A 21,425-nucleotide genomic window follows, 5' to 3' on the forward strand; every position below is an offset into this window, starting at 1 on the left:
CTATCACTATCCACCCTCATAAACAGCTGTTCCCCTTCTGTTTATGTGCTCCCTTCAAGTATTTAAAGACCACAATAAGGTCTCCCAGAGCCTTTTCTTCTCCAAGCTAAACAAGTCCAGTTCCCTCAACCTTACTCCACCGTAGATGTGCACCAGCCTTCTGATCATTTTAGTGGCCTTCCTCTGGACCCAATACAAGAGCACCTTTCTTGTGCTGGGGGCCCCAGGCCTGGATGCAGAACTGCAGATGGGGCCTCAAAAGCGCTGAGTAGAGGAGGACTACCATGCCTCTTTCCTTGCTGGCCTCCCCTTTTTTAATGCAGCCCAGGGTGTAGTTGGCCTTTCTGGTCACAAGTGCACGCTGCTGGCTCATGTCCAGCTTCTCATCTACCAGGACTCCCAAAATATTCACAAACATTTATGTGATCCCCCCTCAGCCCTCCTTTCCCCAGGATGAACAGACTCTGGTCCCACCATGTCTCATGTGTGATTGCAATGACATCACCCCCCTGTAAGCACGCACAGATCTCTAGTTCTGCCTGTTTATTCCCCACGCAGCGTGCATTGATATACAGGCACTGTAGGGAAGCAGAGGGTGCAGGAATCTCTAGAGGGATGCAGGAAGGTTTAAGCCAGGCTCTTGGCAATGTTGTCTTCCCTGAGGAGTCCTCAAAAGATCTTGCTGGACAACTGGAAGTTTCTCCCCACAGTTTAAGAAGACATCATTCCCAGTCCCTTCTCCTTCATAAGTGACACGCGGAATCAAAGTCTATCACCACAGGGCAGTCATAAAGCAGGCATGTTCACTCAGCGCTGCACATCTGTGCTGGATGAAGGGGGGTATTCCCTCCTATCCTGCTTACCAGAGGTCAAGAAAGGCACATGCTTAAAGAGCAAGCTGCTCACATATGCATTGGATGTCCAAGAAAAGATTGTTTTATTACAGTGAGTCCTCAGAATGATTGACATTTTTCCCTGCCTCGAATCTCAGTTCTTCTACCAATGCGTGGCATTTCTCCCTGGTCATCTGGTGGTCTTTCTAATGAAGGCCATTGTCTTCCTGTGGCTGTGTACTCTTTGGCCTGGGTGGAGTTGGAGGATGCTTGCCTGGCTCTGGCCAGTCCTCTTATCAGCATCAACTCCATCCACCAATCCACTGTTTGTTTGTTAATTTGTGGTTTACTGCCCAGCCTGCTGCCTTGCATTCCAGAGATGGGATAGCTAACAGTGTTATTTGGAGAAACAGGAGACTCGCTGTCCACACTAACTCTCTAGGTCTGTAGGAATGCATCTGTTATCAGGAGCGAAAACCTGACTTAGAAAGGTCAGATCTGTAGCTGCCAATTCAGCACCTCATGAAGGCATATAACTTTTAGCCAATCTTTTTTCCTAATTTCACAAGGAACTCCATGCTCTTCTTCCATCAAATCTGGTTTAACACTCTGGTAATCAATCCAGCAAATTGCTCCCAGAACACTTTGCCCCCAATTGCTCAGTTGCATTCCATCTCATGCCCACACACATGTTCTCTCAAATGCGTGTCCAAGATCAAGGTTCTGAATGTCTCCAGAGAAGGAGACCCCACAACCTCTCTGGGCAGCCCGTTCCGCTGTTCTGTTACATTCACCATAAAGAAGTTTTATTTTCTAGTATTAATGTATTCATTTTTGATCAGATGCAGTGGAGTCTCCTTAACATCTCTGACACGTGTCCCTAGTGGACAGCAGAGCTCTGTGGAGAGGTTGTCGGGCAGCAGATGGGGGCCTCAGTGCCTCCCGGCGTGGAGCCCCCAGTCACTAAGACAACGCCGGGCAACGGTGCCCAGCAGCTGCTCCCTGGCAGGGGCTCTCCATCACCCGCTGAGGTCATTCCCTGCGTCAGCATGGAACCGGAACCCCAGAGCCGATTGCATCACACAAACGTGCTGTGTTTGAGGGCCTGCAGGGTTGCCCTGGGGACCTGCCTGCTCCCCAGCCCGGGGCGTGTCATTCATTCTCTGTGAGGTGACACTGCAGTGTGGTGTCACAGTGGCCGCCTCATCCACCCTTGTGGAGCGGTGGGAGCGGTGGCTCAGTCCGCTTGTGGGACCCGCAGGAAGTGGAACCAGAGAGAGCTTTGCGTCTACCTGGAGGCATCCTGCTATCATGGAGAGGCTGAGAGCCCTTCGAGGTGAGTCCCTCCACCTCTCTGGACACCACGACGCTGCCCGGGCACACGTGTGCCTCCAGTGTCTGTTTAGGACGTGCCAGCAGCGCTGTCCTTGCTCTGCCGAGTGCAGCTGCTCACCGTGGTTTCCCCAGCACCCCAGCAAGGGGAAAGCTCCCTCCCCTGCCCCCGCCAACCACACGCAGCCTCGCGCTGTGGAGCTGGAGGAGCGTTTTCCCCCCACAGCTGGCCGGGTGCTCGGCCCTGGCTCCAAGCAACACCTGCAGCAGCTGCTCTGCTCTTTCCTTCCAGGTCTCTTTGCTTGTGTGGGCTGCGTGCCCAGGCGTACGCGTCGCAGAGAGAGAAGCAGGGTGTCGAGCCCTGTCCCTACCTGCGCCGCGACCTTACTGCTTCGGCGCCTGCAAGATCGGGAGGTGAGTTGGGCACATCCAGCCACCAACCCTTCCCTCCTGGCCCAGGGCCACGGTGCCGTGGGTGCCAGGCCCGGCAGCACATCCACCGAGCGATGGGTGGCAGCAGGCAAAGCGAGCGTGACTGATCCTTGTCCCCAGGGTGACCGAGCGCAGGCGTACTGTGAGCTGGAGAGCGCCCTGTGCCAAGACAGCAGCCGCCCGCCGTGCGGAGTGGTGAACCGGCTGCTGGCAGAGGTGTCCCGGGACCTGACGGCAGCCCAGGTGAGGGCTCACTGCCAAGGGCAAAGGGAACCGCCTGCCCACGCTGGTGTTCTGCTGGCGGATGGTGGTGGCTTTGCTCTTCCAAGGGCCTCAGGCAGTCTCCTGGGCCGCGTGTCACCAGTGACTCTCTTCCAGGGCGTGACCAGCAATGTCAAGACAGCTGCCAGCAATGTCCTGGTGGCTCTGGCTCGGACGCACTTCACCTTGGTGATGGCTGAGCTCCAGAGCCACCTGAAGGCCGCGGGGGACATGTGCAAGGAGTCGGTGCTCATCACCCTGAGCAAACTCTTCAGCACCTATGGTAGAGTACCCTCAACCTCCTGACATCTAAAACAACCGGGAAGGGGGTCGCTGTCCTCTGAGTGTGATCTGCATTGAGCTGGGGGCTGCAGGGCTGCAGCCCCTCCTCCCTCGCTGCCAGGACTCTGACTGTGGCCCTCTCCTTCCTCTCTGCAGCTCCACAGTGCATCCCCTTTGTGTGGCTGATGCTGGCAGGCCTGCGCAGTGTGGTGGGCCAGGTGAAGAGTGGCCAGATCCTGCGCATCGCTTGTGCTGGTGAGTGCCGGCCCCAGAGCAGCCCTGCTGCAGACTCTCACAGACTCCGTTTTCTCTCACTCTCTTAAAAAAAACTAAAAAATAGTTATTAATTTTTTTTTAAATTATTTTGTTTTTTCAGTTTTGAAACAGTGGCTGGATGGAGTCAAGAATTACTTGTCCTCAGGAATGCAATGCCCCTGGACTGCCATGGAGAAAGAGCAGACCTATGAAAACCTTCACGAGCTGCTCTTCTCTGTGGTGTGGAACTGGCAAGACTGCCAGGAGGAACAGGTGAGCACTGCTGCATCCCCAGCCCAGGATGGCAGCAGGGGCACCCATGTCGGCAGCTCTGTCTGTGCCCAGTGGGCTGAGAGCTGAGGGGTGATGAGAGGGAGTGGGCTGGCTCTGCAAAGGGCCCTGAAGTGGCTCTGTGCCAGGGAGCAGCTGCATGTCACAGCACTGTGGCAGGAAGAGCTGGGGATGAGGGTATGGGAAAAAGCTGCCTGCCCTCCAGAGCGAGCCCATCTCCTGTTGGGCGTGGGGGTGTGGGGAAGGGGAAGGGGAAGGGGAAGGGAAAGCCCTCTGTGTAGCAAGGGCAGACCTTCAGTCTTTGATGCTGGGCCTCTGCCATCCTCTCCAGGACAAACAGGCCGTCCTTGGGGCTGTGGCTGCCATGTTGGAGGTTCTCCTGCAAGAGGAGCAGCACCAAGAGCAGGTCTGGGAGCAGCTCCTCTGGCTCGTTCACCCGTGTCAGGAGATCCAAGACACCTGCAGGGTGGCCAAGGTGAGAGACATTGCGCAGGGCTCAGGGTGGACGTGGGGCCCGTGCAAATGCCACGAGGGGTCAGGGGGATGCAGGGAGGAGGTGGGGAGCCCTTGGAGAAAGAAGGAATGGGTGTTCAAGGGAGGTCTGAGGCTTCCTGAGCTCTTCAGTCAGAGAAGGAACAACCCAGACTGGAGCCAGGAGGGAACCAAGAATCACTGGGGCTCATCTCCTGGGGATGGGAGACTTCATCACCACCACCTGGGTGGTGGGGCTCTGAGTGCCCGAGGAGCTCTATGCTAACAATTGGGGGGACCACAGCCAGTTGCATCTGATGGGGGAGAAGTGGGCTGCTGGGTGGGAAATGCCTGCAAATGATGCTCAAACACGGCTCGATTGCGAGCAGAGAGACTCTCTTGGTGCCGCTGGGAGGTGGGGGATAAACAAGAACGCCTGTGCAGGAGCTTCTCCCTGCAGAGAAACAATTGGGAAACAGTTTCTCCACTCCCGAGTGGCTAGATGTGGCTTCATCCCTTTCTTCCTCCCCTGCTCTCTTGCAGAGCCTGACTATCTTCCTGGAGGCCTTAGGGGGCATTCAGTCTGTAATCGCAGGGGACAAGTTTCTGGACGTCACCAGTGCCGTGTTTTACCAGGTAAGGGGAGCCTATCCTTGCACCCACAGCAGTTTCCCTTGTGGCTAAGTTGACTGCAAAGCTCTGACCCCTGAAGAAGGCGGCTCAGCCTTAGCTCCTGCATGCTCAAGGCTGTTCCAGAGCCGTGCATGTACTCCCGGGGATGCCGTGGGGCGGGCTGGGTTTTGTCTGCCTGTCCTCTTCCCGAGAGTGCCCAGGGAGACGAGAGCGGGCAGCACAGTGTCTTTTCCGTCCTCAGTGTTGATGTGATTGTATCAAATGGACCTTGTTCCCACAGCTCTATGACGACAGCAAGCAGCACAGCGAGGCTGATCGTGCACAGCTGACCCACTGCATCATGCTGCAGGGTAAGGAGAGGAGCCTTGGCCATGCTTGGCGCTGCCCTGGCCAAAACCTCTCTCACAAACCTCAGGCATGGGCGTGAGGTTCTTGCTAACATAGCGTGGGATTTCCTCCCTGCAGCCCGGATCTGCCCAGAGGAAACCATCCTGTTTCTGCAGTCGCAGCTGGGCGATGACTGGGAGCCTGGATGCGTGGCAGCCCTGGGTCTGCTGGGTGCTCTGGCTCGCTCTGATGGTCAGTACCACGGGTTGGTCAGTACCACGCCTTGGCACTGCCAGGGCTCCCTTCTGCCATCTGCGCTGCGGCTCCGCTCATGCTTCTGTGCATCTCTTGCAGAGCCCATGATGACGGAGATGCTGCCCCAGGTCGTCGAGGCTGTGCAGCGTCTGTGCAGCGACCCCAGCATCCGGGTGAGCTGGTTTGGGAAGGGAAAGCGCTGTCGGGGTGGTGATGCTGCTGCCAGCACGGGCACGGCTGGGGTGACTAGAGAAGTGCTGGGGCATTGGCCACACGGTCATGATGGCTCCTGTGGGGAGAGCAGGCAGAGTGGAGCGGGCAGGTCCCTGTGCTGTGCATGGAAAGCGCACAGCCTGGTGCTAAGGCCTGGCCCTCACCTCAGTAGCTAAAGCCTCTCCACTGCTCTTGCTGCCTCTGCTCATGCCCAAAGGGCTGCCCCGATGAGCAGGTGGCTTCCCTTTGCCTTCTGACCAGGAAAATCACACCCATAATTGACCCCTTGCAGGTGAGGACGGCTATTCTGTATTTCATCAAGGATCTGCTCAGTTCGAACACTCGGAGCTGCTCAGCCTGGGATGTGGTGGGGCACATCTTCAGGGAGTTCAGCCGCGCCACGGGAAGAAGGGTAAGGGCAGTGGGCAGCATCTTCCTTTGGAAGACCCGTGCTGCTCAGAGGCTGCTATACAGAAGCACCGCTGGGGCCGCACCTGAGCCTCCTGAGAGGCTCCTAAGAGCTGAGCATAACCAGTGTTTCAACACCACTGTCGTGCAGGCAGCCGGAGACCTTTCTGCCCGGGAAGCCCAGGAAGAAGGAGCTCTCCAGGAGCTGTGCATGGACATCCTGGGATCACTGGACGTCTCTGTGAGAGGGATGTCCAAAGTAAGTCACGCTCTGCCCTGCTGCTGCTCCCTGCCCTTGCTCCCCGTGTTCCTCGTCCCATTCCAAGACCCCAGATCTCTCCTCCAATGTGCTCTGAAGCACACAGGACTCGGGGAAATTCACAGAGTCCTCTTCATCTCTGAGCAGAGGCAGGAATGCTGACCTGCTCCACTGCCTCGTTCCCTACAGCTCCTGTGGCCGCGGCTGCTGTTGTTTGTGGTGCCAGCGCAGTACACAGGCATGCTGATCCCAGTCTCCCGCTGTGTCTGTGCCCTGGCTGAGAGAGAGGAGCTGACAGGACGGCCGATAGAACACCTGGATCCCCATTTCGTCAGCTCCATGTTTCAGGGTAGGAGCAAAAACTCCCCCAGTGAGCTCTGCTGACCTGTGGTAGCACCCAGAAGGGATAGCGGAGGTGTGCATGGCTGGGCACGCAGTGTCTTGGAATCTTACTCAGCACTTCTTTTCTCTTTGCAGGCCCACTGCTGACGCCCCAGACACTGCTGGCACGACTGCTGGTGAGTAGATGCTCCAGAGGCCAGTGCTACGAGCACCCAGGAGGAAACAGCATGGCCATGGGCAAAGCTGTTGGCTGCTCCTTGCCTGCCAGAGCAGAGCCGAGCTGCTTCCATCCTGGGGGGAAGCCGTTGCTCTTGCTGCAGAAGTGACCCTGCTTTTTCTTGCTCTCACTCAGGTGGTGGCAGGCAGCCCTGTTGCAGGCAGCAGACTCCAAGCTGCTGCCTTACTGCTGATGAAAAACCTCCACGGCAGGTTCCACAGGGCTGTGGGGGCCATGTGGGCTACTGAGATCCCCCTGCTGCTGCAGTGTCTTGAAGGTAAAGTACTGGAGGGGAAGAAGAGGCAGAGGCAGGGAAGGGAAGGGAAGGGGGGGAGTGAAAATGCAGCTCTGTAGCATGGCAGAGGGGAAGCACTGCCTACAGCCCAGTTCTTGCTCTGCTACTCTTCCCATTCCTGGGAGTCAGCCCTGAGGCCCAGGGACCCATCCCACCAGAGATCTGCCCGTTCCAGGACAGGGATGGGCCCTTCATGTCCCCTCAGACAGCAGCTTTGGAGCACTTAGTTCCGTGTTCCTGTGGAGGCAGTGTTTGTGGGGAGGGACAGGTCACTGTGGAGGGGGTGCGGGTCCCAGCTTGGCAGTGTCAAGTGCCCAGGCCAAGCCAGGTTTGCAGCAGCTCTTCTTCTGTGCCTTGATCCCAAGTAAGGGTCTTTGTCTTCCTATTGCTGTGCAGGGAAAGATGAGAGCTTCCCGGACACTGCCGAGTTTGAGCGCCGTCTGCTAAAGGTACAGCATTGCCGGGAGGCGCGGTGCAGAGAAGTGCTTGCCTGCCCCAAGTAGCCCCGCTCCCACGTGAGCCACTGTGGGGCAGGAGCAGCCTCTCAAGCGCTGCTGCGGAGCGGCCGCACGCCTTTGTGGCGCTGCCTCTTCTGCTCTGTCCCAAGCCCAGGGGGGTCTTAGGAGAAGAGGGCGGGCGGCTTGAATGGAGGGAACGCTGGGGGAGCTGGGAGAGGCACTGTTCTTCCAGGCACCTCTCCCCAGAGGGCTGCAGCAACTTGGGAGTGAGGGAAGAGGCAAAGGGCAAGGGAACATTGTCTTCTCCTGTTCTCCAACAGTTCCTGAAGGCGTCGCTGGACACCATAGAGGAGAAGGCATGGATCGAGGCCCTGAGCTGTGAGCTGAGCCAGCGGCTGAGCAGCTCTGCCAGCAGCTCTGCAGAAAAGGTGAGTTCCCCCCGGCTCTACCCAGCGGTGCAGCTGCAGGTGTCCAGCTGGGGCTGGGGCTGCGGCTGGTGCTCTGCCCACGCGGGATGCTGATGCTGCTTCTCCAGTCTATGCCTCCCAGAGGGCCTTTCCTGCAATCTGCCCGGGGATGGCTAAAGCTGGGCCCTGCAGCTGCTCTCAGCAACCGCCAGGGAGCTTGGCTCCTTCCCACCTGGCCCTCCCCCAGCACGTTAAGCTGCTGCCACATCTCAGCTTCTTCCTTCCCTTCCCATGCAGTCGTTCCTGTACAAGGCTCTGGGCACAGTGCTGGGATCCTGTAAGGGAGTCCTCCACGTGCAGGAGAAGCTGCTGCAGCACCTGGAGGAGGCAAATGCAGAGGAGCCACGTGAGGCCCAGGTGAGCTCTCCTTTCCTCCAGCTCCTGCGAGCATCCCTGCTCTGGCCGTGGGGCAGAGGGTTTCTCCTGGCCCTGCTCCAGGCCTTTCTATGTCCTCACTGCTGCCATTTTGCTCAGCAGAGGACCTGTAGATTCAGGCCGGTGCCAACGGCCCCTTGTTCTTTTGTGCAGGGAATCGTCTCTCTTCTCAGCCATGCTGCTGAGAACAACTTCCACACAGTCCTGGCCACGCTCACCATGTTTGCGTCCAGGCTGTGCAAAGGCCGCAATGCCAGGATTTCCAGGCGCAAGAAGGTAAAGCGTTACGGGTTTCCATCTTGGCATTCTTCGGCCTTGTTTTCCCTGCAGCTCCTGCCTTGGGAGCCCAGGTGCATGGCGGGGCACTGGGGGCCGTTAGCGAGTGTCTCAAGGCATTTCTTCCCACACAGATGGAGCTGGACAGCACGAGAGCTCATGCCACACGCAGCGCTCTCATGCTGGCCCACGGCAGCGTGGCACTGCGTGCCTCTAAGGAACAGCTGCTCGCCCACCTGGAGGGAGACATCGTGGGCAACATCCTGATGCTCTACAGCTGCAGCTGCCGGGTGAGAGCTCAAAGCGTGCCAGGGTGTCTGAGCGCCCAGCTGCAGCCTCTCCACATGGGGGGATGCTAAGATGGGCCTTCCCTTTCCAAAGGTCCCTCGGGGAACTGTTTGTGCCCAGATAAAGATCCAAGCCCTTCCCTTAGTGTTGTCTCCCCGTGTGTCCCTTGCAGCCCTTGTCCCTTCCCGCAGTTCAAAGAATGTTCTTCTCTCTTGCTCCTCAGGACCTGCAGAACAACCTCGCACTGGTGCAGAGCATCACCGACTGCAGCTCTGCCTTCCAAGCTGTGGGTGGTTCTGCAAGCTTTAACCCCTCCTTGAAGAGCAAGCTGCTGGAGATCCTGATGGTGAGTGCCTGGAGACAGGGCTGTCTGCAGAGGAGCTCTGGGCTGCGCCACAAGGCTCGCTTCCCTGGGGGCATGCAGGTGTCCAGCAGCCACACGTCTCCAGCTGGTGGGGACCTTGGGTGCTGGCAGGCAGCGGCTGGGCAGCGGGCTGGGTGCACCAGCTGCTGCATCCTGCAGCGCTTCCATGGGAAAGTGATGGGGCTGGTGTGTGGCAGCTGTGCCTGTCTTGGGGCCGGGTGGAACAGCTCATGTGTGCCCCTTGCCCACTTTGACTCTGTCTCTCTGGGACTTGCAGGACCTGATGAAGAAGTATTACTCGGGCATGCCTGTCTCCCCAGTGCCTCTCAAGGTGGTTCTGGCCCTGGAGCAGCTGAGGTAAGGGCTGAGGTTGCAAGTCAGGATGGTGATCCCCATTTTGGGTAGCTCCTGAGGGCCCGGAGGGGTCGGGGGGGAGGAGCCACATCTACAGGAGAGACGGCTGGGCTGTTGTGCCCAGCAAAGCTGAGGTTCTGGGCAGGGAGAAAGGCCCTGGTGCTCCTGTCCCCTGGCAGGGAAGAGAAGGGAGAGCTGGGGTCTCCTTCCCTCCAGAGCGGGAGGTGGTTCACTGCTGCCGGGGAGGAGGTGGGCGCTGCTGGAGCTGAAGGCAGTGCTCAGCAACATGAGCTGGGTGGGGGTATTGGCTTTGTAGCTGTCAATTAGGAGAAACTCAGATGTTGTCTGAACCACTCTGGAGAGGTAAAGAGCCTTTCTGATTTCTCTTCCTGTTTTCCTCCTCTCAGCAAGCTGAAGCCCGCTTTCGAAAGCAAAGACATGCGTGAGATGTTGGTCCTGTGCTGCAAGAACATCGTGACACACCCTTCAGCAGAGATGCTGCTGAAGATCAGGAAGTCACAGCAAGCAGCACAGTACCTGCAGGTAACCTGCCGTAACTTTCCCGGCCACCTCTCGGTCGGAACCCTACATAACTCAGCACACACAACCTCTGCTCTGGCAGCAGCCGTGATGCTACACGTCACTCCCCTCTTCTGCTTTCAGCTTCAGCAAACAGCACTGAAAGCTCTGGGCCGGCTCATGGTGGTCCTGCTGGAGACAGAGCCCAGCGGCGGCTTCTTTCAGAACATAGTCCATGTGAGTACTCGTGGGGCAAGGGAGAAAGCATGGTGCCTGTCAATAGCGGGGGCAGAGATCTGGGGACTGAGAGGAGGATCAGAGGGGGAGAAATCTCCTGCTGACGTGCCAGCTCACTGCGAGCTGAAATGGGCAGAGAAATGGGCCCTGCAGGGGGAAAGCAGGAGCCAGCCCCTGGAGGCCACAGCCGAGGAAAAGCTCCTGGGTTAGGAGGCAGGAGTGACTGCAGAGAGCGGGGCGGCAGTGCCGGTGCTCAGTGAGGCAGGAGGCCACATGGAGCAACAGGGCAGGCCCTAAGGGAAAGTGCTGGGAAAGGAGGGACAGGGAGAGGGGTGGCAGGAAGGGAAAGAAAAGACATCCTCAGTGAGACAGATGCTCTACCCCAGGTCCTGCAGAAATGCATGGTATCGAGCAACGTGTGGGAGCGCGAGAGGGCCCTGCAGACCTGCTCCCAGCTGCTGGCTGTTTGTGAAGAGCTTCAAGTGAGTAAAGAGCCCCACCGCATGCCCCCTGCTCCCTCCCCAGCGCCCCAGAGCTTGAAGGCGAGCTCTGCCCAGCTGTGCATGCTGTGTCACAGTGGGAAGGCACAGATGGGAGAAGCTGGGGAGAGCTGGGGCCGTCTACAGCTTTGTTCCTGCCTCTCACCCCTGCAGAGAGGAGATGCCTGTGAGCACTTTGGCTCCTTGGTGGGATTGCTGGCGCCTCTGACTTGTGACCCCATGCCCGCATCCCGCCAGCTGGCCGTCACCTGTCTGAGCTCCCTTCTGCGAATCCAAGGTGAGTGGAGCAGGCGTGCTCCAGCCCTCTGCCCTCCTCCGTAGCACTACCAGAGCCCCACGGGCTGGGCCCTCTTGACAGGAGGGAGAGGCACCGTGCACAGCTCTCTTCTTGTCCCCACCCTGTCCTCTGTCTTTCCCCCGTGGAAAGCAGTTTCATTTCCAGAAGCATGACTTCCCTTTTCTCTCTGTGCTCTTTCCAGCCAAAGCGACCAACACAGACATCGAGACGGGTGACATCGAGAGCCTGTGCGAAGGGCTGCACGCCTGCAGCATCACCTCTCAGCTCCAGACCACATCCAAAATGGCCATGGTAAGTGGACCCAAGAAGGGGTGGTGTGATCTCTGTGTGTAGGCTTCTGCACGACCCTGTGCAGCTCCCAGCCTCTCACACTGTTTCCAAAATGAGCTGTTACCCTGAGCCCTGTTTTCTCAGCAAGTAGCAGGAGGCTCTGAGCTACGTCTGGCCTTCAGGCACCCAGTGCAAGGCTCTGACTCCATGATGTGCGTTTGTGTGTGTGAGTGCACTTGCATGCATGTGTGACTGTGGCTGCTGGGAGGTCGGCTTTGCATGTAAGCAAACACCATGGGTGCAGAAGCTGAGAGAAGGCTCAACCACCTTCCGTATCAACAGCAGGGTACAGACAGCTGCAGCAGAGCAGTGATGGGATCTCTCCCGCTTCTCATTTCTCTGCAGATCGTGTGCAGGAACTTCCCCCTAGAACGCACCGTTGACTTCATGACTGCCATCAAGGAGACGATCCGGAAAGCCAACGGAGTGCGTGTGCGTGCGTGTGGGAAGTGGATGACCACCTTCCTGCAGATGCACGGGAAGGACATCAGTTGGAACGTAAGAGACTTTCTGCCACGTGTCTTGGACTTTTGCTGGCTGTTGCACTATGACTTGTGCCGTTTGCCCCTTGTGCTCAGGGCACGGAGACCAGGGTAGCTGGCATGAAATTCAGGCTTAGGACTTGGCAGCACGTCAAGGGAGCAGGCACTGCTCATGCGCTGAATGTCCATGGTTGGGCCCTGCAGAGAGCAGGATGCAGCAAGTCATTCTTTCTCCCCTTCTTCTCTCAGGTGCCTCCGATCCTCTACATCCTGCGCAGCATCACCTCGTTTGCGCAGCAGAGCACGTTCCTGCCCTTCCTGTGCCAGGCGGTGGTCATCCTCACCCGCCGTCACCCTGAGGCCGTGATGAGCAACTTCTCCCGGCCGCTTGGGCCAACGGACAGGTACTGGCACTCCCGCCTTTGCTGTTGCTGCAGAGGGATGTAGGGAGGAGGCAGCTTTTCTTTTTTGTGAATAGCCTCAAGTTGCGACTCTACTTTTTCTAGTGAGACGTGGAGGAGAATAAGAGAATTTTGTCTTCAGCGATGGAGCCAATAGAAAAAAGAAGAAAGGATAAGAAAGGAAGGGAGGAGAGGAAAGGAGCAGGGAAGGAAAAAGGGAATGAAAAGGGAAATTTAAAAGGAGAAAAGGAGAAAAGAAGAGAAGAGAACGAGAAAAGAGAAGATGAGCTTAAAAATTGTACTATTTATTATAAATAAATAAATACATACATACATACATAAATACATAAATAAATAGTAGGTTTTTTTTTTTTACCAAGTCTTTATTTTAATAGCTGCTGTCTCTTCTCCATACCAGTTACAGAATCACAGTCACCAAATGTCAGGGATTGGAAGAAACCTCAAAAGCTCATCTAATCTAATCCCCCTGCTGGGAACACCTAGATTAGGTCACACAAGAATGTGTCCAGGCAGGTTCTGAATGTCTCCAGAGAGGGAGACCCCACAGCCTCTCTGGGCAGCCCGTTCCGCTGTTCTGTTACATTCACCATAAAGAAGTTTTATTTTCTAGTATTAATGTATTCATTTTTGATCAGATGCGGTGGAGTCTCCTTAACATCTCTGACACGTGCCCCCAGTGGACAGCAGAGCTCTGTGGAGAGGTTGTCGGGCAGCAGATGGGGGCCTCAGTGCCTCCCGGCGTGGAGCCCCCAGTCACTAAGACAACGCCGGGCAACGGTGCCCAGCAGCTGCTCCCTGGCAGGGGCTCTCCATCACCCGCTGAGGTCATTCCCTGCGTCAGCATGGAACCGGAACCCCAGAGCTAAGACGAGAGGAGGGGAGAGGAGGGGAGGGGAGGGGAAGGGAGGGGAGGGGAGGGGACGGGAGGGGAGGGGAGGGGAGGGGACGGGAGGGGAGGGGAGGGGAGGGGAGGGGAGGGGAGGGGAGGGGAGAGGAACCTGTTCCAGTGCTCCATCACCCTTACCATAAAGAAGTTATTCTGCATGTTAGTACAAATCTTCCTATGTACAAGGTTTAGGCCACTACTCCTTGTGCTCTTGCTGCACACCATCAAGAAGAGCCTGGCCTCACCCATTTGCCTCCCACCTTCCTTTAGTTATAAATAGTTGTATATAACAGTTATGTATAATAGTGATAAATATTTACCAGATCCCCTCTCAGTGTCCTTTTCCCCAGGCTGAACGGAGCGTGGTTACTCAGCCTTTCCTCACACGGGAGGCCCCCCAGTCATCCTTGTGGTCGTCCTCTGCTGGACTCCTTCTAGGAGGTCCCTGTCTTTTAACTTAACTTAATTGAGGTGCCCAGAACTGGGCACAGCAGTGTAAATGTGGCCTCACCAGTGCAGAGCAGAGGAGGAGGATCACCTCCCTCGACGTGCTGGCCAAGCTCTTTTGATGCCAACATGCAGTTGGGCGATTCCACATGGGCCACGTTAACTTTCTGTCAGTTTCCAAGAAAATTGTTTCAGAGCTTTTCAGGGACTGCTATATGCTTGCATCCTGTGCAAGAAGGTGATATGAGTGCCTAATTCACCTAAGTGCGATTTTGCCTTTCTTGAGTATGTTGTTACTACTACTTTAAATTGTTTAGGACAATATTAGTGCTTGAGGAGATAATGGGTTTTTGGTTGTTTATGTTGTTTAGGAGTTTATTGTTCACGTGCATTTTGTGGCATGTATTTCTCAAAGCTTTTAATCATTATTTTACCATTTTATTTATCATCATTTATTAATCATTTTGTCTTAATTTTATCATATCTGTAACTTTTGCTTTTTTGTGTTATTATATCAGTTTTTCAAGAGAGAAGCAAATTCCCGGTGCAGCACAAAAAAGGTCCTCTACTTATCTATCACACATGGCAAGGAAATAATAAATGAGTGAGTCAGAACATAGAGGTTTAAGGCTGTATTATGATAGGCCTCCAATCAAAGTCTAGGTTCTGAGCACCTGCTTCAGTCACCAAAGTCACAGTCAGTGACTTCACTCCAGAGGTGTCAACAGAGTTTGGGCATCCAAGTTAAGCACCAGCGTTCCCTATGCAGCCAGTAGAAAGCTGGAGAGTCGGAAAATCAGTTCTGGAAGATCTGAAGTGCCTGAACAAGTTGCCAGCTTTGCTATTGTCTGTGTACAGAAACAGCAGCAAATAAATGTACCGCCTCCTCTGTGCTATGAAAAATGAGGTTGCTGCCTGCAAACTGCCTCCTGCAAGAGGCTCCTGCAGCATTGTGACTCCTAAGCTCTGCCTGGGAATCACATGAGAGAGCATTTAGATCTGGTCCATGACAAAGCATGTCTGTGGAGCTACTCAGCACTCCTGCTTACTGTTTGGGCTGTTGGAGTAGCACCATCTTTGCATGGAAATAAAGAGAAGCATACAAAGAAGAAAGAATGAAATGATATTTTAAGGTGGGTTAGGGAAATGTTATTTCCTTTAACATACATCAGTACTTCCATTGACATCACCAGTATTTTCTTGCTGTTAATCTTTTCGTAAATATATTTAAAGAATTTCTTTGTGTCGAGTACAAGCAGGTTTATGTTTCCATCCAAAATATTCAAGCAATTACAAATTAACTATGAGTGATAGTCAGTGAAAGTATCTTCCGCTATCTCCATCTTTATGATCCTTCAGGATTGCAGTGGGGAAAACAATGCCTGAGAAATGCAGAATGTTAAGTTCTTCTCAGTTGCAAGCTGTAAGATAATAGTCGTGCATGAACATGCCTTGGCCCTTTCATACATTCAGGGCTGACAAAATGAATCACCTCCTTTAATTCTTTTGGCTGTTGAAGAAAAGTGGTTGAAACCTTTTGTTACATAACATTCAGGATTAAATGATCACATTTGTAGAGTAGTTTTGAACTACTTTACAGCAGTTATTGCAGACTTCATTCATTCATGCAAATCATTTTCTAACTTGTTCCATGAAATGTAGATTCTTTTTATATCTTTTCTTTTGGGTGGAATGCAATTGTGACAGTCATAATTCATAGCTAACCAACAGCAAATAAATGTTGGCTCATCTGTCTCCATATCATTGTTTTTGCTCTCTATTCTTTTTGTGTTGAAGAAATAGTCTCTAGATATGCTGACACAGGCAGAATTTATCCCAAAGCAAGTATGGAGGATAAAACCATTTTTACATGCCGAAGAACTGCACACATAAGAACTACCTAGCTGCGCTGTTTTGTTTTTTAAGTTAGATTTTGTTTGCTCTAAATGCATACGTAACTGTATTGCTTGTGCAATGGTTCTCATGTTTGTACAGAAGTGTAGAATTCTTTGGCTTTAGGGGCACTGTGCACATGTAAAATATTGCAGGTTGAAGCAAGACACAGAATTTGATTTTACTAAAAGAGAGCTTTAATCTTCTCAGTTTCAGGCACCCCAGTCTGCTTGAGATGCGGATGTCACGTATTCTCAGAAGAGATCACAAGGGAAAAAATGGTCTTTTGTCCACGTTTCAGTCATTCAGCTTCTTTTCAGAACAAGTGGAACCTGGATTCCAGACCCTCCTTACATGCATATGTATACACATGTACATGCATAGGTCTTCTCCATTCCTTGGGACAGCGGGCAGCCTCTATCCATTTTGCTGAAGTCTGAAGAACATGAAGGGACTTGTAAAAAAGATATATGCTTCTTGATTGTGTAAGAATGAGCCTTACTGTGAGGCCACTCAACCATCCTGCCTACTGGAAAATGAAAATGTTTTTTCATGCCTCTGTGAAGTAAAGAAGGTGTGTAAGCTTCCTCCTAATATCTAACCTAAACCTCCTTTGTCTTAGTTGAAAACCATCCCCCCTTGTCCTATCACTATCCACCATGTGGACAGTCGTTCCCCCTCCTTTTTATCTGCTTCCTTCAAGAACTGGAAGGGCACAGTGAAGTCTCCTGAGAGCCTTCTCTTCTCCAGCTAAACAAGCCCAGTTTCCTCAACCTTTCCTCGTAGGAGACGTGTTCCAGCCCTCTGATCATCTTAGCGGACCTCCTCTGGACCTGCTCCAAGAGCTCTGCATATTTCTTGTGCTGGGGGCCCCAGACCTGGATGCAGTACTCCAGACGGGGCCTCACAAGAGCTGAGTAATGAAGGACTACCACTCTCTCTCCCTGCTGGCCACCCCTTTTTTAATGCAGCCCTTCTTTCCAATAAGACCTAACCAGTACTGAAGTGACTATTAACTAGTAAGAAGGAACCTATCCCTCCTTTTAAGGTGTTTTTTTTTTTAAAGGAGTAAAGCTATATCGGAAACAAATATTGCAAGGAAGAGTTTATTCCCTTGTAATCAAAGCATTAACTCTCCCTGAAAGAACAATATATGTCATCAAAAAAAGCCCAAAGTTATGCTTTGCTAAAATAGCGAAAAGCAGCATGAAAACATGTTCCGGATGTTGTCTATTACAAGAACACAGTGAAGATTTAACTCTGTCTTACTCCACCTATTCAGAATGTACTCACCAAACAGCACAGCCTTAATGAGATCATGGTACATCACTTCAAAACCCGCTTAATCAAGGAAAGTCCAGAAAAAAAGGGTATTTCTGGGTTATTCTTCACAGTTTTCTGAGATTATTCTGTAAGGGAAAAAAGAAAGACAAAAAAGAAACATGGAAATAATAAGTCTTGATGGGAAATTGTACAAATCATGTCCTTCCTTAAGTGCTTTGAACTTCATTCTACTCTATGCTCTCATATGTCATACAGCCATCAGCTATCTGTGTTTTTACCTGCCAGAACTTAATGAACTTAAGTTCCCATAAAAAGAAATGCAGTCAGTTCTACTCTGCACTGAAAACATTTGCCCAAGGAGATAAATGTCTTCAGGTGTTATTCAGCTTTTTTTTTAGGCTGTCTCAATATTCATAAAGAATTGTGCACCTTTTGCTGCACAAGTTTTGTTGGTTTCATTTACATTTAATGGAAAGGGTTGGGATATAAGCATGTAAGAAAAGAAATTAATATGCTTAGAACATCTAACGAGATTTCTGCTCAGATTTTATGTTGAGATACTGGGAAGAATATCATTAATTTTATGTGCTTTTGAAATGATATTGCACTATGTACTATGTCTTTTCTGGCTTTCACTTGTACCTTCAGACTACAAGGTCTTTCTACACAACCTTGAGAGTAAGCTCTTCATTTACAAAATATGATGTAATCACTAAATCATACTCTAGACATCCTGGTCTTCAGTTGCCTTCTCCCACTTTAAATGCAAAATTGTCAAGCTATTCTACCAAAATTGTCTTTGCATCAATGTCAAAATTATTCTTGTAACTAATCATAACTGTTTATCATCAAGCACCTACTTCTATTTCTTGATGACTGAATCATTACAAATAAAAATAGTAGTAAATTTACTCCTGTTGAGAATCATTTATGAAATCATTCGATTTTCTACAAACACATTTCAATTCTGTAAGTAGTAGCAAGTGTTTCCTTTGATCATATTTCAACAGATGTTTTTCTCAATTATTCTGTCTCCTAGAACCCTTGATTGAACATTGGAGCCAGGTGAATAATGACTAGCACACTCTAAATGTTTGAAATGCAATATTGGCTCTGCAGTGATACATTAAATTAGGTAAGAATTAATTAAGATTTTTCTCAAATTTCAGGAAGCTGTCCTACTTACTCTAAGTGATAAATTTTGTTATGAAAAGAAATGAAAACTAACTCTTTGCTTTTATTTCTCAAAACATTAACAAATCACTCACAGTAATGAGTCAAGATTAAATACCTCCATAGTCTAATGCGTTCTGAGCGCTTCAGGTTTACACATAGAATCACAGAGTCATAGAAATATTTTTTTTCGAGTTGGGAGAAACACTTAAAGATCATCTAGTCCAACTTCCCTGCAAAGAACAGGTAGATCAGGGTGCTCAGAGCCCCATCCAGCCTGACCTTGAGTGTCTTCAGGGTTGGGGACACCCATTGTATCTCTGCACAGTCCACTCCAGTGCTCCAATACACTTTTCACAAACTTTTTTTCTTATGTCCAATCTATATGTCCTCAGTTTTGGTTTGAAACTGTTTTCCCTTGTTCTATCACAGCAGACCCTGCTGAAGAGTCTGTCCCCTTCCTTCTTATAGCCCCCCCTTTAGATACTGAAAGGTCTCTCTCAGGTCTCCCCAGACCCTTCTCTTCAGAACACAAAGAGGGTTTTGAGTAACCAGAAACTCATCCATATTTTCTCTATAAAGGAGACATTTTGCTGTTATCACCAACACTTTTCAGATGAGCAGTAACATCTCTGATGTCCTGTAGCATTGCTTAGTGCAGTCACTGCATGGACAGACCCCACTGACAGAAACAGTTTGTAGTAAATTGGTCATGATTTCTCCCATCTTCTGCACGGGAAGCCCATGGACAGCAGAAGCAGTTTGTAACAAATACCAGTGTGGTAATGCACCATGACTGATAGGTTAATCAGAGAAAGCAGTGTTGAAATGTCATCTAGGACTGGCAGTATGCTTTGAGGAGGTCCATAGAGAAAGAAGTTTTTCTCCTATAAGATGCAGCAGAAAAAAACAAGTAACAGTTGCTATGGAGGACTCAAACGATGATTTGCATACATCATGTTCAGATAGAAGAATCCAATGAAATGTCTCTAACGGGAAATGAAAATCTTGACAGAGACATTTAAATAGATGCTTTTTATGGTTTTGGTTATGATGCATTTCCTGTGTCCATAAAACAATTTCTTTTCACTGAAGACAATTTCTCATTTTGTGAGGGGAGGATCCTGTAATCATTAAAATCAATAGATTTTTCTTTTCTTACTCTTCCTCTATGGCTGGGGAAAAAACCTTGTGTAAAACCCTTAAATACAAAGGTAAAGCTTGGACGAGGGCACACACTTTGGAATGAGTCGATAACCGTAAGTACTTCCAGCTTTGCTGCATGTAAGCAAGTAAATGTTGCGTTTTCACTCAGAAGATTTTAAGTTCACATTCAGCTAGGCTTCTTGATTGCTGCCGGAAGCTTGAGGCAAAATCCTGCCCTTCACCTCCAGCCTGGCACATGCACAGCCTTAGAACACCTGGCTGGTGGTTGCTTCTCACCTCCCATAGCAGCAGGTCATGTTTGGTAGAAGTCTATTTATTGCTTTTACTGAACCATTGTACCTTCTGTGTTCTTATCCTACTTGGGCATGTCATCATCTCAAATTTATTTTAGAGGTTTTTTTTGGTGTTTTTTTGTTTGTTTGTTTGTTTGTTTGTTTCTGTTCACACTGTTGCCTTCTCTCCTGTTGCAGATGTGTTCATTTGGAGATGTAGCAGAGCTGTGTTTCACTGCTCAGTGCTATCAGTACATGAGATGTCTGGTGCATTGGTTAAGGATAAAGAATTAGGAAGTGGAAAAATGGTAAGGGGCCCATAGCCTCAAAAGTAGATGATACAAGTGTGAAGGCCCTGGTGAGGTAGCAGTAAGAAACAAGATTTGTTGGAGGCATTCAGTTGGTTGGGAAGCTAGTTGAGATTTTAACAGCTGGTTATGCTCCAGTTATATATAAGTACATATATATACTGATGTAAAGCTCCTTCAGCAAACCCCTGATTTTGCAGAGGTACCAAAATTGTTATCAGGATCTCTGATTGACAAAGTCCTCCAGGCATTGGAAATGTTATCTGTTTAATCTGAGGGGAAAAAAAAGGAGTTAGCTGTAGCAGCAAAGAATCACTCTGCTAAATTCTGCAGTCAGTGTGATTTCATCAGTGGCTAGAAGCAATGGGTTAACTGTATAGTGGCTCTCTTCCTACTAAGAATATAAATAGTGCTCCTTAGTAAAGAGCCTCAATTAAACATACACTACAGATGTAGACCAAGGGGAAAACATGCACACTTCTTTAATTTATCTTCAGAAATACTGAAGAATTTACAGCATTGCACATGAATCTGACTCAAAAATTGTGTCTGCAGAAAAATTACGTGATTGTTGCTCAGAAACACTAACAGAATGACAAGGAAAGATAATGACTGTAGGGAAGAAACCAGTAGTGAATTTCTGGTGTTTCTACAGGAATTCCAGTCTGAAAAATGCTGCTAACTGAAAAGGAGCTTCATCAGAATGACTGAATTCATGTGCTTTGTTATTAAAGAAGGGCTCCAGGAAAACAATTAAGAAACTAAATGATATTAAGAAGCAAACTATCATCATGGATTACTCTATCTGAAACTGTTGCAGCAGTAAGAAAGATCTGTGTGACAATAACTGCACTAAAATTATTTTTTTTTAATGCACAAGTATGCTGGAGTTTTTTAATTGCACACTTGCTCAGACTTTGAGCAACTCAGCAATCATCTTGGAAATTCAAAGCCAGACATGCACCTCTTAGCTTATGTCTTAAACCTAGGAAAATGGCACATCAATCTTAATTCTCAGTAATCATTAGACTATTCTCTAGGTAAAAGAGACTCATCATTGAGAATATCCATCTTTGGCTGTTTTCTTCCAGTTGTTGACTAAACGGCTTAGGAAAATTTGAGCTTTGTATTTTTTCAGATCCCATGGCTTTCTTTAAAGCCCATATTTGGGAATTCCTACTCTCACTGCCCTTATTTTATTAAGGTTATGTTGTATCTTCAGATTCAAGTCCTCGTTTCTATAGGTATCTCTGACGCAATACAAAGCCAGCACATATTGCAACATCAATGCAGCAAAGAGTCAGAAGTGCTCTTGTACCAAGTTTTTTCTGTCACGAATGTCTTTAGGAATAGAAATCTAGTGAATCTTTGGCAAAGCAAAGAATGAACTGACATTAAAGAAGCTGCTTAAGATTGGACATCACATAGTGGAAGAGGGTACTTCTAAAATGCACTGTGTCAAAGACAGAAATAAACTCAAATGGAAAGTATCACCTAATACATGAAAGGAATGCACAAA

At 50.5% G+C, this 21,425-nt stretch overlaps 1 protein-coding gene across 1 annotated transcript; it reads left to right on the top strand.

The window, feature by feature from the left end:
• Nucleotides 1–2,144: 2,144 nt before the first annotated feature.
• Nucleotides 2,145–12,738, top strand: LOC128076569 (maestro heat-like repeat-containing protein family member 2B). Its single transcript, XM_052674364.1, has 29 exons — nucleotides 2,145–2,840; nucleotides 2,976–3,141; nucleotides 3,297–3,395; nucleotides 3,517–3,668; nucleotides 4,018–4,161; nucleotides 4,701–4,793; nucleotides 5,071–5,140; nucleotides 5,256–5,369; nucleotides 5,472–5,545; nucleotides 5,878–5,997; nucleotides 6,145–6,252; nucleotides 6,442–6,601; nucleotides 6,730–6,770; nucleotides 6,947–7,088; nucleotides 7,503–7,555; nucleotides 7,885–7,992; nucleotides 8,269–8,388; nucleotides 8,560–8,682; nucleotides 8,817–8,972; nucleotides 9,194–9,316; nucleotides 9,612–9,691; nucleotides 10,096–10,231; nucleotides 10,352–10,444; nucleotides 10,831–10,926; nucleotides 11,098–11,221; nucleotides 11,424–11,533; nucleotides 11,918–12,070; nucleotides 12,304–12,458; nucleotides 12,561–12,738. Exons 1-29 carry the CDS (start codon nucleotides 2,145–2,147, stop codon nucleotides 12,610–12,612), a joined length of 3,861 nt encoding a protein of 1,286 aa, XP_052530324.1. The 3' UTR covers nucleotides 12,613–12,738.
• Nucleotides 12,739–21,425: the final 8,687 nt, after the last annotated feature.

The sequence above is a fragment of the Tympanuchus pallidicinctus genome, unplaced genomic scaffold (assembly GCF_026119805.1).
Source record: "Tympanuchus pallidicinctus isolate F22 unplaced genomic scaffold, pur_lepc_1.0 scaffold14, whole genome shotgun sequence".
Classification (NCBI taxonomy): domain Eukaryota; kingdom Metazoa; phylum Chordata; class Aves; order Galliformes; family Phasianidae; genus Tympanuchus; species Tympanuchus pallidicinctus.